The following is a 13,221-nucleotide window of genomic DNA, read 5'->3' on the forward strand; positions in this document are numbered from 1 at the left end:
AAGTGGTTTTAAAAAGTAAAATCTTATTTTTAATCACTCATAAATCTTGAGCAATTCAGTAAGCAAAGGAACTTGATGGTATAGTACCCAGGCCATGCTGACTGCTGCAATTAATAATCACCCTTAGTTAATGAATTTTTAAGAGTTGCTGCATTTTAATCAACCCAACGGTTGTGGCCAATCAGGGACAGACCATCTTAAACAGAACAAAAGGCAGACTAAAAAGTTACGGAAATGTCTTTGAAATGCCAAGGTATTTGATGACTGAGTAAAGTCATCGAATTCCACCCAACTAAAAACAAAAACACACAACAGTATATGAATATTCTTTTCCCAAAAAAAAGAAAAATCTGAAAACCCCGGATTTCAAAACCACCACCTGTGCCTAACATCTCCCCACCACCACCACCACCACCGCAGTGGGAGCTGGTCAGATTCTAGCCTGTATCAAGTACTCCCAGGCCCTGCATGTCTTTCCGTTCACACCTACACCATGCAGCATGGAAGGTCGCCCATTTAGAGCCAACTTCTGAATAAATTTCTTCTACATTTGTAAAATAGGATTTTAAAGTCTCATCCAAGTTTACAAAGGAAAACATTGTTTGAAAACCCAAGGTTCAAATAAAAGCATGGCATTTTAAATCCAATTATGACAAAGATTATGGTTTCATCAAGCAGGCTTCAATGACGATGCCGCTTTTTTGAGCATGCAACACACCCGATGCCTTAAATTCCTGGCATGTCTCATCGCCATGTCCCCCCCTTTCCCCCCCCACCAGCCTCAGCCCCCCCTCCCCTTAATAAACAGCATTATAAAAAGGTAAAATCTAGAGTTAGTGGCAAAATCTTCACAGTAACTTGTTAATAAAGTCGTAGATGGCTGTCAAGGGCATCAGTCAACTGGACCTTGGAAAATTAATTTGATGCAGTTCTGTTCCCCAACCAGCTGGGTAGCACAGAAAGGGCAGGCAGCGTGAAATGCGTGAGTTCCATGAGGCAACGGAATCTGAGACCAGTATTTCGCAGACTTTTCTGAGCACACGTGTCCACAAGGGGTGAAAGCATGAGTTGGTGGTCCTGCGTCTACATAAAACCCTGCCTCGCAGCCGAGCCAGAGAGGCACGTAGGGGCCCACAGTCCTGCACATGGGACACTCTCTCTCATTGGCCTCTGTGTCGCTCCGGTGGCCCCAGTTGTGGTACCCATGCACGTGGCCGCAGCTGAGGTATGCCCAGGGCTGCTTCTCCTCCACCACCTCCTTCCTGTTGATGCTGGGGAAGGCCAAGGTGTTGAGCCCCACGGGACACTGCGGCCGGGCGGCATTGATCTCCTGCCGGAGCGCCTCGATGTGTTTCTGCGTTGGAGTATGGAAAAGGCCGTCTGCTGTTCTCCAGAGAAGGGTGGCCCCACACAGGTCAATGAGGGAGCCGTCCTGCAGGACGTTGGTCTCACTCTCCACCTAGAACGAGTTTGACATACATGCCTTTTAAAAGCAAAATTCAGCAAATCACACTAACGTTCTTTTGCTCTCAAGACAGAAATCATCTTTCAAGGAAACACAGGCAGGCAGCTTACCCCCTGCCTCCCTGAAGAACAAGACTGGGGGGTGGGGGGTGGGGGGAGTGGGTAACCCCTTCCTGGAGCTGGTTTCCTCACTGGAACACTGGATGGAACACGGATCTGCCATACTCACAAAGCCCTAAAGAGCACACATACACCAGCTTTACATGTTCAATTACTGTACTGTGGTTATTTAATGAACATCACAAATCTTATAGAGGAAAAGTGAAACTTTAACACTGTTCTTCCTTGATCTCACACAGGACAGGAGATGTCCTACCAGTCCATGCAGTATTGACTGTGAAGATTCGCTGTGACCAGAAGTGATCCAGAAGATGCTTGTGGGCCCTGCGATAATGACTGCAGTGGTCCGGACACTGCCTGGTCACTCTCAGCTTCATACAACCTACTGCCTGTCCTGCGTTGCTATGGTTTGGAGAAGTGTTCGCCGTTAGCCTTCATTAAAAAAAAAAAAAAAAAGTTTTAAATGTTTATTTTTGCGAGAGAGAATACAAGTGGGGAACGGGCAGAGAGGGAGGGGGCTCTGCACTGACAGCAGCTAACCCCATGCGGGGCTTGAACTCATGAACTGTGAGATCATGACCTGAGCTGCTCAACTGACTGAGCCACCCAGGCGCCCCTAGGTTTCGATTTTAAAATGGAATGCTAGGCACCTGACAAGAAGCAGCAGACACAGCGGGCGGGAGCCCAACCAGTGCCCTCCACGTGCCTGCTGTGCTCTGAGCCCCGTGGGTAATAAAGCTTCTCTCCCGTCCTGAAGACAAGTCTTTAGTGGTGGCAGGCAGACACGCTAGAACCAGGAGCCAGCGAAGGTCAGTACAGTGCTGAAATCGTCGTGCGAGGCCACCTCAGCACACAGGCTAAGAGTGTGGCCTTTGCAGCGCACAGCCTTGGGCTGCACCTTGGCTCGGTCACGCACTAGCTCCAACCTGGGGCGGTGACTTCAGTAGCCTGTGCCTAGGTTGCCCCTTCCGTAGAACTGGACAAGGGGATCTTGAGGGTTGAAACAGACCAAGTTCTGAGAACTGGCATGCAGGAAGCACTGTGTACACGTTTGCTACTTTTGCTTTGATGACAGAAGGTCAGAAAGGCTTTTTGAAAAGGGTTTGCCTGGCGTGGAGATTTGAAAAAGTTGTCAGGACCCAGTGGGTGGGCTAGAAGACTGTCCAGAAAGAGGCATGCAAAGGCTCAGCAGCACGGGGCACGAGGGAGCAGCAGTTATTCCACAGGTGACCGAGCCCGGCTGGACGAGAGCCTCAGGCTGGCCTCCCGTGCCTGGAGGGCATCAACACAGAGTTTTAAGCGGCTATAAAAGAACAGATCTGCCTTTCCCAAAGGTCACTTCCAGAAGTGTGGAGGATGGGTTGGATGGGTTAAGAACACCATGGGAGTTCTCTCTCCAGGCCGAGAGGATGGGTGCACCTCAACAAAGACAATCCGTGGCAACAGCCCAGGCAGAGATACTGAACACTGAGGACTTAGCTCCTGGATTAAGAAAGACACGCTTCTGGATCTGGCTTTATTGTCTGCATGGGAGGAGGCTTTCCGGGCACAGGGAATCTAGGAGAAATGGCAGATTTGGGGGAAGGGACAGAAATTCAGTTTTGGGTGTGCAGAAGCGGAGTGTCGTGTGGGGGTCTGCGGGGCGATACACAGGAGGCTTGCGTGACTGAAGAGCTGGCTTAGAGAAGCCGGTCCGGGACTTACCAGTATTGGGGTGAAGCCCCGGGAAGTGGACAAGACTGTCCAGGCAGGGTCTCAGGGAGGGCAGAGAGGCCCAGGGACAGAACCAGGGCCACCCCGAAGCAAGGCAGGGGCAAAGAACCGTGAGAAGGGCAGGCAGAGAAATTGTTTGTCATTCTCTGGCTCAAAAGTCTTTGCTGGCTCTCCTCTGCCCTCAGGATCAAGCCCAAACTGAACACATATATTTATAAAAAACCTAGGAATAAACCTAACCAAAGATGTAAAAGATCTGTACGCTGAAAACTATACAAAACTTATGAAGGAAGTTGAGGAAGACACAAAGAAATAAAAAAACATTCCATGCTCATGGATTGGAAGAATTAATATTGTTAAAATGTCAATACTACCCAAAGCAATCTACACATTCAATGAAATCCCAATCAGAATTGCACCAACATTCTTCTCAAAGCTAGAACAAAGCTAAGATTTGTATGGAACCACAAAAGACCCTGAATAGCTAAAGTTATGTTGAAAAAGAAAACCAAAGTGGAAGGCATCATGATCCTGGACTTTAGCCTCTACTACAAAGCTGTAATCATCAAGACAGTATGGTATTGGCACAAGAACAGACACATAGACAAATGGAATAGAATAGAGAGCCCAGAATTGGACCCACAAATGTATGGCCATTTGACAAAGCAGGAAAACAATATCCAATGGAAAAAAGACAGTCTCTTTAGTAAATGGTACTGGGCGAACTGGACAGCAGCATGCAGAAGAATGAAACTGGACCACTTTCTCACACGATGCACAAAAATAAACTCAGAATGGACAAAAGACCTAAATGTGACACAAGAGACCATCAAAACCCTAGAGGAGAAAACAGGCAATAATCTCTTTGACCTCAGCTGCAGCAATTTCTTGCTAGACATGTCTCCCAAGGCAAGTGAAACAAAAGCAAAAATGAACTACTGAGACCTCATCAAGACAAAAATCTTCTGCACCGCAAAGGAAACAATCAACAAAAGTAAAACGCAACTGACAGAATGGGAGAAGATATCTGCAAATGACATATTGGATAAAGGGTTGTATCCAAAATCTATAAAGAACTTAACCAAACTAAACATCCAAAAAACAAATAATCCAGTGAAGAAATGGGCAGAAGACTGAATAGATACTTTTCCAAAGAAGACATCCAGATGGCCAACAGATGATGAGTGATGTTGAGCATCTTTTCATGTATCCGGGAAATACAAATCAAAATCACATTGAGATACCACCTCCCATCGCTCAGAGTGGCTAAAATTAACAACTCAGGACTATAGATGCTGGGGAGGGTGTGGAGAAACAGGAACCCTCTTGCACTGTTGGTGGAATACAAACTGGTGCAGCCGCTCTGGAAAACAGTGTGGAGGTTCCTCAAAATATTAAAAATAGATCTATCCTATGACCCAGCAAGCACTGCTAGGAATTTATCTAAAGATACAGGAGTGCTGATGCATAGGGGCACATGTACCCAATGTTTATAGTAGTGTTTTCAACAATAGCCAAATTATGGAAAGAGCCCAAATATCCATCAACTGATGAATGGATAAAGAAGATGTGGTTTGTATATACAATGGAATACTACTTGGCAATGAGAAAGAATGAAATCATGCCATTTGCAGCAACATGGATGGAACTGGAAGGTGTTATGCTAAGTAAAATAAGTCAGAGAAAGAAGACATCATATGTTTTCACTCATATGTGGAACTTGAGAAACGTAACAGAAGACTATGGGGGAATGGAAGGGGGACAAATAGATTCAAACAGAGAGTGAGGCAAACCATAAGAGACTCTTAAATACAGAGAACAAACAGGGTGGATGGGGTATCGGGGAGGGGGGAAATGGGTGATGGACACTGAGGAGGGCACTTGTTGGGATGAGTACTGGGTATTGTATGTAAGCGATGAATCATGGGAATCTACCCCACAAACCAAGAGCACACTGTATACACTGTATGTTAGCTAATTTGACAATAAATTATGTATTAAAAAAAATTTTGCTGCAGCTCCCTCCCCCCTTACTGCCTCCCCTCCCCAGTGCTGCATGGTCCCCTCCCCTCTCACAGCCTGGCACGAGGCTCCCTTCCTGTGCTGACCACAGGTAATTCTCAGGGACATCTTATCCAAGCATGTAACCACATCTGAAAGAATAATTCTGATGTGGTTAAGGCACTGAGGTTCAGTAGTGGCCACACTGGTGAACAACCCCGTCTTTCCTTCCTACAAAGCAGTTTTTGGTAAACGACATCTTATAAATTTTGAGTCCCTGGTCTTTTATTTTCCACACATTCTTGACTCCTCCAAGGATAGAATAGGTTCCTCCTGTCCCTTCTAGTACAAGACTGTGTTCATTACATACAATATGCTAATGACTGGTTGCATTGTCTGCGACCTTCTCCAGATGGACAACTGGAGGCCAGAGCCCTGGGCATCCTGTTCACTGCTGGATTCCCAGCTCCTACCCCTGCTTTGTCAGAACAGCTACCCAACCATGGACTGCTGTGCTGTGCAGTCCTGTTCCAATCTGCACTTTGCTCTCTCCGTGATCCGCTAAGGTATGGACCAGCACTATTCCAAATAAATGCACGCGAAGCCAGGCACAGAGAGGTCATGTCGTTGATTTGAGACTGCAGCACTCCTCACAGTGGCAATGAGCACCCAGATCTGTGACCGGACTTCAGAACCAGTGATGGAAGGCGGCTGCTCAAACAATAACCGTTATTTTTTGTGGGCTCTCTCTTAACTGTGAACAAAGCGTAGTTTTCTCCAGACTACAGTGTGTAGGAGGGAGTATGGTAAAGACACCCCTGGGCAGAGGCATAGGTTCATCAGATATTTGTTTCTCAAATTCCACAAAAAGAAAAAAAAGAAAAAAAAAGAAAAAAAAAAAGGCAAGGAGAAAGCCCAAGGAATCGACACTTACCTTTCAGAAGTAAGACAGTTAAAACTGATCAGTTAGCTAAGTTTAGGGTAGAGAATTCAAATCCCCACCCACTACTTACAAGTTGAGTATCAACTTTTTAAATCCCTGGTTATCTGTAAGTGGGAATGACAACACTGATCCCATGAGGTTGCTCTGAGTAATGCCTAAGAGAGACTTAATATGAAGCACTTCATAAAGCCTGCACGGAACACTATGGTTATTTTCAGATCACCTAAAATTAGGTAAGCAAATGAACTTTGCTGAATTTACTAAATTTTACAGAGCCAATATAGTTTAATAGATCTATATATCTAGTAGAGATCTAGTAGATATCTAGTACACTCACACTTAATAGAGCAATATTATCACTATTGATAAGACTATTGATAGAAAGTTATCAACTAGGTAAAGGAATAGGATGCAGTTCAAAGCCTATTCACCTATTTATTTGGGGTGGGGGGTTAAGCTCCTGAAAGGGCATTTCCCCCCACATTTAATTGGTTGTGGTGATCAAGGACAAAGCTGGTGTGATGAGAAACCAAGGAAGTTGTTAACACATTGGCACATTAAATGCCAAGCAGGATATTAACACAGAACCTTCTACCAGCACTAGTTCCACACTGAAAGCAGGAGGCACCTGCTACTTTTATAATGTTCTGGATTTTTCGCAGATCACTTTATTCTCCATATTTTTGTGTTCAACTGAAAATGGAGAGTACCGTCAGAGACTGTTCTCTAAATCGAATCTCCTGATAGAAACTTTACATCAATACAATCCACATGCACGGAAGGAGTCATAAACTGAAACATAAGCTGGAAGAATCAGTGGGCTTTCACCTCAAACTGTTCCCCTGGTTAATCAGAGGGGGTTGCAGGGGAGGATGGGTGCTTTGATCCCCACAGTGCAAAGTTAGACTGATGGAAACTCAGAAACCTTTACTGTAGGCCAAGCCAATCGTACACTATCAAACAGTACAGCACAATGTTGGGCAGATCTAAGGGTCTCCTGTAGGGACTAACTTTGAAAATAGTCTAGATTTAGTACAGCTCGTGAATACAAGCTATTTTTGGAGTGGTTTCTTTTCAGTAGCACTGCCACCTTCTCTGGCACACACAGCCTGAGCTGGGTCACTGCACAATCACCAGAGTAGGCAAGAAACCCATCCTATAAATGTGCCCTTGAAGACAGATGTGCCCTATGCGGACTCTGACATATGCTCTGTATTTCCTAGGGAAGCAAATGCTCTGGTGTCAAGCACCTCGGGTGAGAGCCAGGTGATGCTCCCCACGAGCTGATACCTAGTGGAGGCCTGGAGTCTAGACCCTCAGTCAGGGAGGACTGAGTTTCAATCCCATCTGCTGCTACCTTCTAACTCTGGTAACCCTTCACAATAATTAACCTCCCTAGGCCGTACTTTCCTCATCCATAAGATGGGCACGATCCCACTTCTTTGAATAAAGTTGCTCAGATGTAATGAGTTCCGGTCTCTGAAATGTTAACGTAGTGCCTGCCCCCAGCAACCATTTACTAACTTCTACTGTGGCCATTATAATGACTGATAACCAGTTCAGCCAACCTAGGTCAGTTTTTGTATAAAGTTATCCAGTGATCAGAAACAAAGTTATCTGGAAGACCTGCTTTCACATTCTGTGCCCTAGTCTCTTGAAAAGTGTTTAAACAGAGATTACTGTATTTGCTTTGGGCTCTCTTAGAAAACGCTTCTCATATTTACTCAGCCAGGATGTTCTAATACTGGGCTTTACTGTAAAATGCAGAAGCTGTACTTGTAGCTCAGTAATGATGTAAAATAGAAATAAAAGTAACAATTCCCTACAAACTAACATCTAGTAGAGACTAGCCAACCAGGCTAGTGAAACAGCATCCCTGCCATCTTCTTTTTCCGTTTTAGTAATACTTGGTTGTCATCTTGCTGAAAAATGCTAGATGACTCTTATGTTTTTCTAGGGAGGTGTTCTGAATCAAATATTTGTTCTCTCATATTCTGGCTTCTACCTAACAATTAATTAAAGGCGCTGGAGTAGAAAGTTTACTTAGAAACTTCCGGCACTGTGTCCCACAGGCGTGGTAAGATCAGAAACCCAAAGCTTCCCATTTAAGGGTTTACAATTATTCTCCATAGAAGAAAGGGTTAAAAAACCAACTGCTTTAGGTCATTTGGGATAAGTAGTGATATTTATAGGAAAATATTAACATGTCAGATCAATGCCCTCTATGAATTATTTCAAGTAAAAAGTTTTATGATTTTGGTGAATTATATAGGGAACTACGTATTAATTTCTTACTATGAACTCAAAGGAAAAAAGCTAACTTAATTCTCTTTTAGTTCCAGGAAGTCTAGTAAATACTTCTGTAATTCATAATTTTCACTAATTAGTCTTGGACAGCTCAGGATTTTTCCAAATTAGTAAAGTTTTACACTAAAAGTAAGTTTATCTTTCTTTATTGAATTTAAGCAGAATTCTGTGGTGAAGCATATAATGAAAGATATGCTATTAAGGTAGGCGAGGAACAAAAAGGTAATTTTCTTCTACTATGGGAAAAGCTTAATCATTGAAGGAAATAAGCCTTTTTTCCTAGCACTTTCAGGGGCCTGTGGAATTCTCGTTTTCCTGGGTCAATGGAACACAGCCCTGGTACCCCCACAAAGGTTCTGAATTTCAGGGGAGAAAAACGACACTCCTTAGGCTGGGCTTTTGTAGTTAGGTGCATTTTCCAGAGTGAAGACCACTCACCAGCTTTCCCCTCTGCTGGGCCGACCTGGTTTCTCGCAAGGTGTACACATCTCCACATACAGAGATCTCACGCCAGACCCCAGGCTGGGACTCCTCAGTGAAGCCCCCTCGTGGATGCATCACCAGGACGCCATTTGTAGTGAGCCCGTCCATGTGGCCATCGGGGTTTTTCCATTTTGCTGCCTTTTCCTGGAGAGCATACCACAGAACAGAAAAAGCATGCTAAGATTATGTTCAAAATGAAGGGATTCCAGAATCTTTTAAAAATATCCAGTACGGGCAGAAGGAAGGAAAGTGATGAATTTTCATTTTCTATTTAAAGCTAATAATCAGAAGGATAAAATATGCAATTATTCTGATAACATGAAAGTGCTAAAATGTATGAATGATTTATCACTGGATATACATTATATTCATCTTGGGAGCTTAAAAAAAAAAAAAAAAAAGGGACCTGAGGCCCGGACCCTTCCCTCAGAGATTCTTTTCTACCCACTGCCCTCATGCCTGGGAGAGTCCAGGAATCTAGACACGTTCTTCAGTTCTATTTGTGCAATCCTTTCGCCTCTTATCTACCAGCACTCTACACGCAATTATTACCTGGGAAGTATACAGAAGAAAGAGGAAAAAACATACAAAAATTTTAAGACTGTTAGTCTGACAAGTTGTGGCTAGTATCTCTTCATAAATATCAATGTTTGGATCCTCAAAGATGGAATGTAAAGACCACCTGATATGATGGCAGGACCAACACTCCTGGATGCTTGTGCCACAGTTACTTCTCTCCTCTTTCTTGGTGACAGAGATAGCTGTTGCAAACATGACTCAGGAGTAAATTCTGAGTTGGATAACCCTCTTGCCAGGGACTGAGCTCTGGCCAATGAGACATAAGAGGGTTTTTAAGAGCCTTCCTGGTAAAGGTCCTTTGTTCTAAAAAGCAAAGGGAAAACAGTCTCCCAGTGGCATGGGTCATTCCATTTTCCTTGCCCCTCAGATGTACAACTAATCCGACATCTGTAACCAAAAAAGAGCATGGCTGTACAGCATCCAGGTCACCTGAAAGAGGTCAATACATCTATGCCCAGAAAGTGGGTGCATTGAAACACAGAGGAGGCAGCGGAGAGGAGCTGCTGGGGAGCCAGAAGGCAGCAAAGGCAGTGACTGGTGGGCAGGCAGGAGGATAGTGTAACCTTTCTGAAAAAGGAGGCGGAGGGTGAAGGAGGTAAGTGGGGGTCTGCCCCATGCATGTTCTGTAGCTGGAAGGACCGAATGTTGTCTCCAAGGAAAGACTGCAGTGAGTGGGAGAAGGGAAATAGGCAAAAAGAATTTCAGGGAAGGGTCTCCTGCTCTTTGCCCCAGGGTTCTGGCTCATGGACTTCTGGGACTCGTTTCATCCCCATCCCAAGTTGAGGATCCCCCTTCCAGGCTGTGGGCACATCAAAGCCCCAAGAGCTAAGTACACACCTTCTCCAACTCTTCGGCACCCCCATTCCTTTTCCCTTGGTGGCCACTCCCAATCTTAGGAGGAAGTCAGCCCCTACCCCCAAGAGAAAACAAAAATTTGTGCTATGGCACCACCTTCTAGAAAGTGAAAAGAAGGTTCCCAGCCACCAACTTGAACTGTTAGAACCAAAGTAAACAGAATCTTGCCTAAATAGGGTGTTCCTTACTTCAAATGTGAGGACAGAGTCACTTTTAATCAAATACCATTAAAAATCATAGTAATACAGTACTACAAAAAGAAAATGACAATGTTCCAACAAATGAACCCAAAGACATGGAATACTACAATCTAACTGATAAAGAATTCAAAACAGCTGTTATGAAGAAATTTAATGAGCTACAAGAAAACTCAGGCAATACAATGACCTCAGAAATAAAATTAACAAACAGAAGGAATACTTTACCAAAGACGCCAAAATTGTAAAAAAAGAACCAAACAAATTTTGGGCTTGAAGAACTCAATGAATGACATGAAGAATGCATTAGAATGCACTGGAAATAGAGCAGATCAGATGGAAGAGAGAATTAGCAAGTTGGAAGGCTGGAATAGAGAAATGCTTCAGATGGAAGAGGAGAGAGAACTAAGATTTAAAGGAAGTGAAGAAACACTACGAAAACTAGCAAGCTCCATTACAAAAACCCATATATGAATAATGAATTTTCTAGAAGAAGAGAGGGAGAAAAGGACAGGCAGCATATTTAAAGAAATAATTCCTGAGAACTTCCAAAAGTTGGGGAAAGAACTGGATATACAAAGTCCATTAGGCTAACAGAACACCTTATTAACTCAACGCAAGATCTTCTCTAAGACACGTTATATTAAAACTATTAAAAGTCAGTGATAAAATTAAAATTTTTAAAAATATTTATTTTTGAGAGAGACAGAGACAGAATGTGAATGGGTTAGGGTCAGAGAGAGAGGGAGACACAGAATCGGAAGCTGGCTCCAGGCTCCTCACTGTCAGCGCAGAGCCTGACGTGGGGCTCGAACTCAAGAGCTGTGAGATCATAACCTGAGCTGAAGTCGGATGCTCGACTGAGCCACCCAGGTGCTCCCAACGATAAAATTTTAAAGGCAGCTGGGGGGGGGGGGGGTGGGTAGGAAGAAAAAAAAAAAAAGACAGTAACCTACAAAATAATCTCCAGCAGGCTATCAAACTTCTCAGATAAAAACTGCCAGCCAAGAATAGTCCACCCAGAAAAGTTATGCTTCAGATATGAAGGAGAATTAAAAGCTTTCCCAGACAAACAAAAGCAGAGGGCGTTCACCACCACTAGACCTGCCTTACAAGAAGTGTTCAAATGAGATTTTCAAGCTGGAATGAAAAGACAGAAATACACAAAACTCTGATTAAGGTGTTAGTCAGAATTATAAAACTGTAACTATTTATAGTAGTATATTAACTCCCAATTATAGCATAAAGGTTAAAGGCAAAGGACATTAAAAATACCTATAATAAATAATAAAAATAAATACAGTTACTACAACTTGGTAACCAAATCACAGCATAAAAAGAGATCATCTGTGACATCAAAAATACAAAAGGAAAAAAGTAAAAGGACAGAATCTTCATAGGCAACTGAAGATAAATTGCCATCCGCAGAAAAAGGACTGTTTTATCTGTGAGATGTTTTATGTAAACCTCATGATAACCACAAAACAAAAATTTAGAAGAGAGACACAAAACACTAAAAAAAGAGTGGGAGACTGAACGAAAAGCACCATGGAAAACCACCAAGGTATAAAGGTAGGTAGAAACAGAAGGAAAAAGAACAATGGAGAGACAAGATAACCAGCAGGCAAAAGAGAAAATGGCAGTAATAAGTATCAACAATCACACTAAATGTATCAACATATCAACAATCACACTAAATGTAAATGTACTGACTCACCAAAAGGCATAGAGTGGCAGCTGGATCTAAAAAAACCCACAAAATACAAAAAACAAAAACCTCCTGCCCTACAGGAGATTCATCTCAGCTTTAAAAAAAAAATTTAATATGAAATTTATTGTCAAACTGGTTTCTATACAACACCCAGTGCTCATCCCAACAGGTGGCTTCCTCAATGCCCATCACCCACTTTCTGCTCCCTCCCACCCCCCATCAACCCTCAGTTTATTCTCAGTTTTTAAGAGTCTCCTATGGTTTGGCTCAAAATTAAAGGATGGAAGATGATATTCCAAGCAAACAGAATACAAAAGAAGGCAGCTATAGCCATACTTATATCAGACAAAATAGATTTAAAGCCAAAAAGGGTAATAAGAGACAAAGTCATTACATAATCACAAAGGGATCAGTACATCAAGAAAATATAATAATTATATGTATGTATGGAGATTAAATGTATGTATGTAATGTGTGTGTGTATGTATATCCCCAACATTCAAGTACCAAATTATATTAAGCAAATAATAACAAATCTAAAAGAGAAATATACAATGTAATAATTGTAGGGGACTTCAATACCTCACTATCAACAATGGATAGATTTTTCAGACAGAAAATGAAGAAGGAAACACTGGAATTAAACCACACTTTAGAACAAGGACTTGACAGACATCTACAGAACATCTTATCCCACAGAATATATTTTTCTCAGGTGCATTAGAACGGTCTCCAGGAGAGATATGATAGGCCACAAAACAAATTTTAGCAAGTTTAAGAAGACTGAAATCATATCAACTATCCTCCCTGACTACAATGGTATGAAAATAGAAAGTTACAATGAGAGG

At 42.9% G+C, this 13,221-nt stretch overlaps 1 protein-coding gene across 1 annotated transcript in view; it reads right to left on the reverse strand.

The window, feature by feature from the left end:
- Window positions 1-782: 782 nt before the first annotated feature.
- Window positions 783-13,221, reverse strand: part of PELI2 (pellino E3 ubiquitin protein ligase family member 2) — a 197,163-nt gene continuing 184,724 nt past the window's right edge. The window contains exons 5-6 of the mRNA XM_047079598.1: window positions 8,987-9,175; window positions 783-1,459 (exon numbers count right to left, since the gene is read on the reverse strand). Coding sequence (XP_046935554.1) covers window positions 893-1,459; window positions 8,987-9,175 — 756 coding nt within the window. The 3' untranslated portion in view covers window positions 783-892. The remainder of the gene's footprint in view (window positions 1,460-8,986; window positions 9,176-13,221) is intronic.

This window comes from Lynx rufus, unplaced genomic scaffold, assembly GCF_022079265.1.
Source record: "Lynx rufus isolate CCGP_SWC_20201006 ecotype Redwood Valley unplaced genomic scaffold, mLynRuf1.p SCAF_17, whole genome shotgun sequence".
Classification (NCBI taxonomy): Eukaryota; Metazoa; Chordata; class Mammalia; order Carnivora; family Felidae; genus Lynx; species Lynx rufus.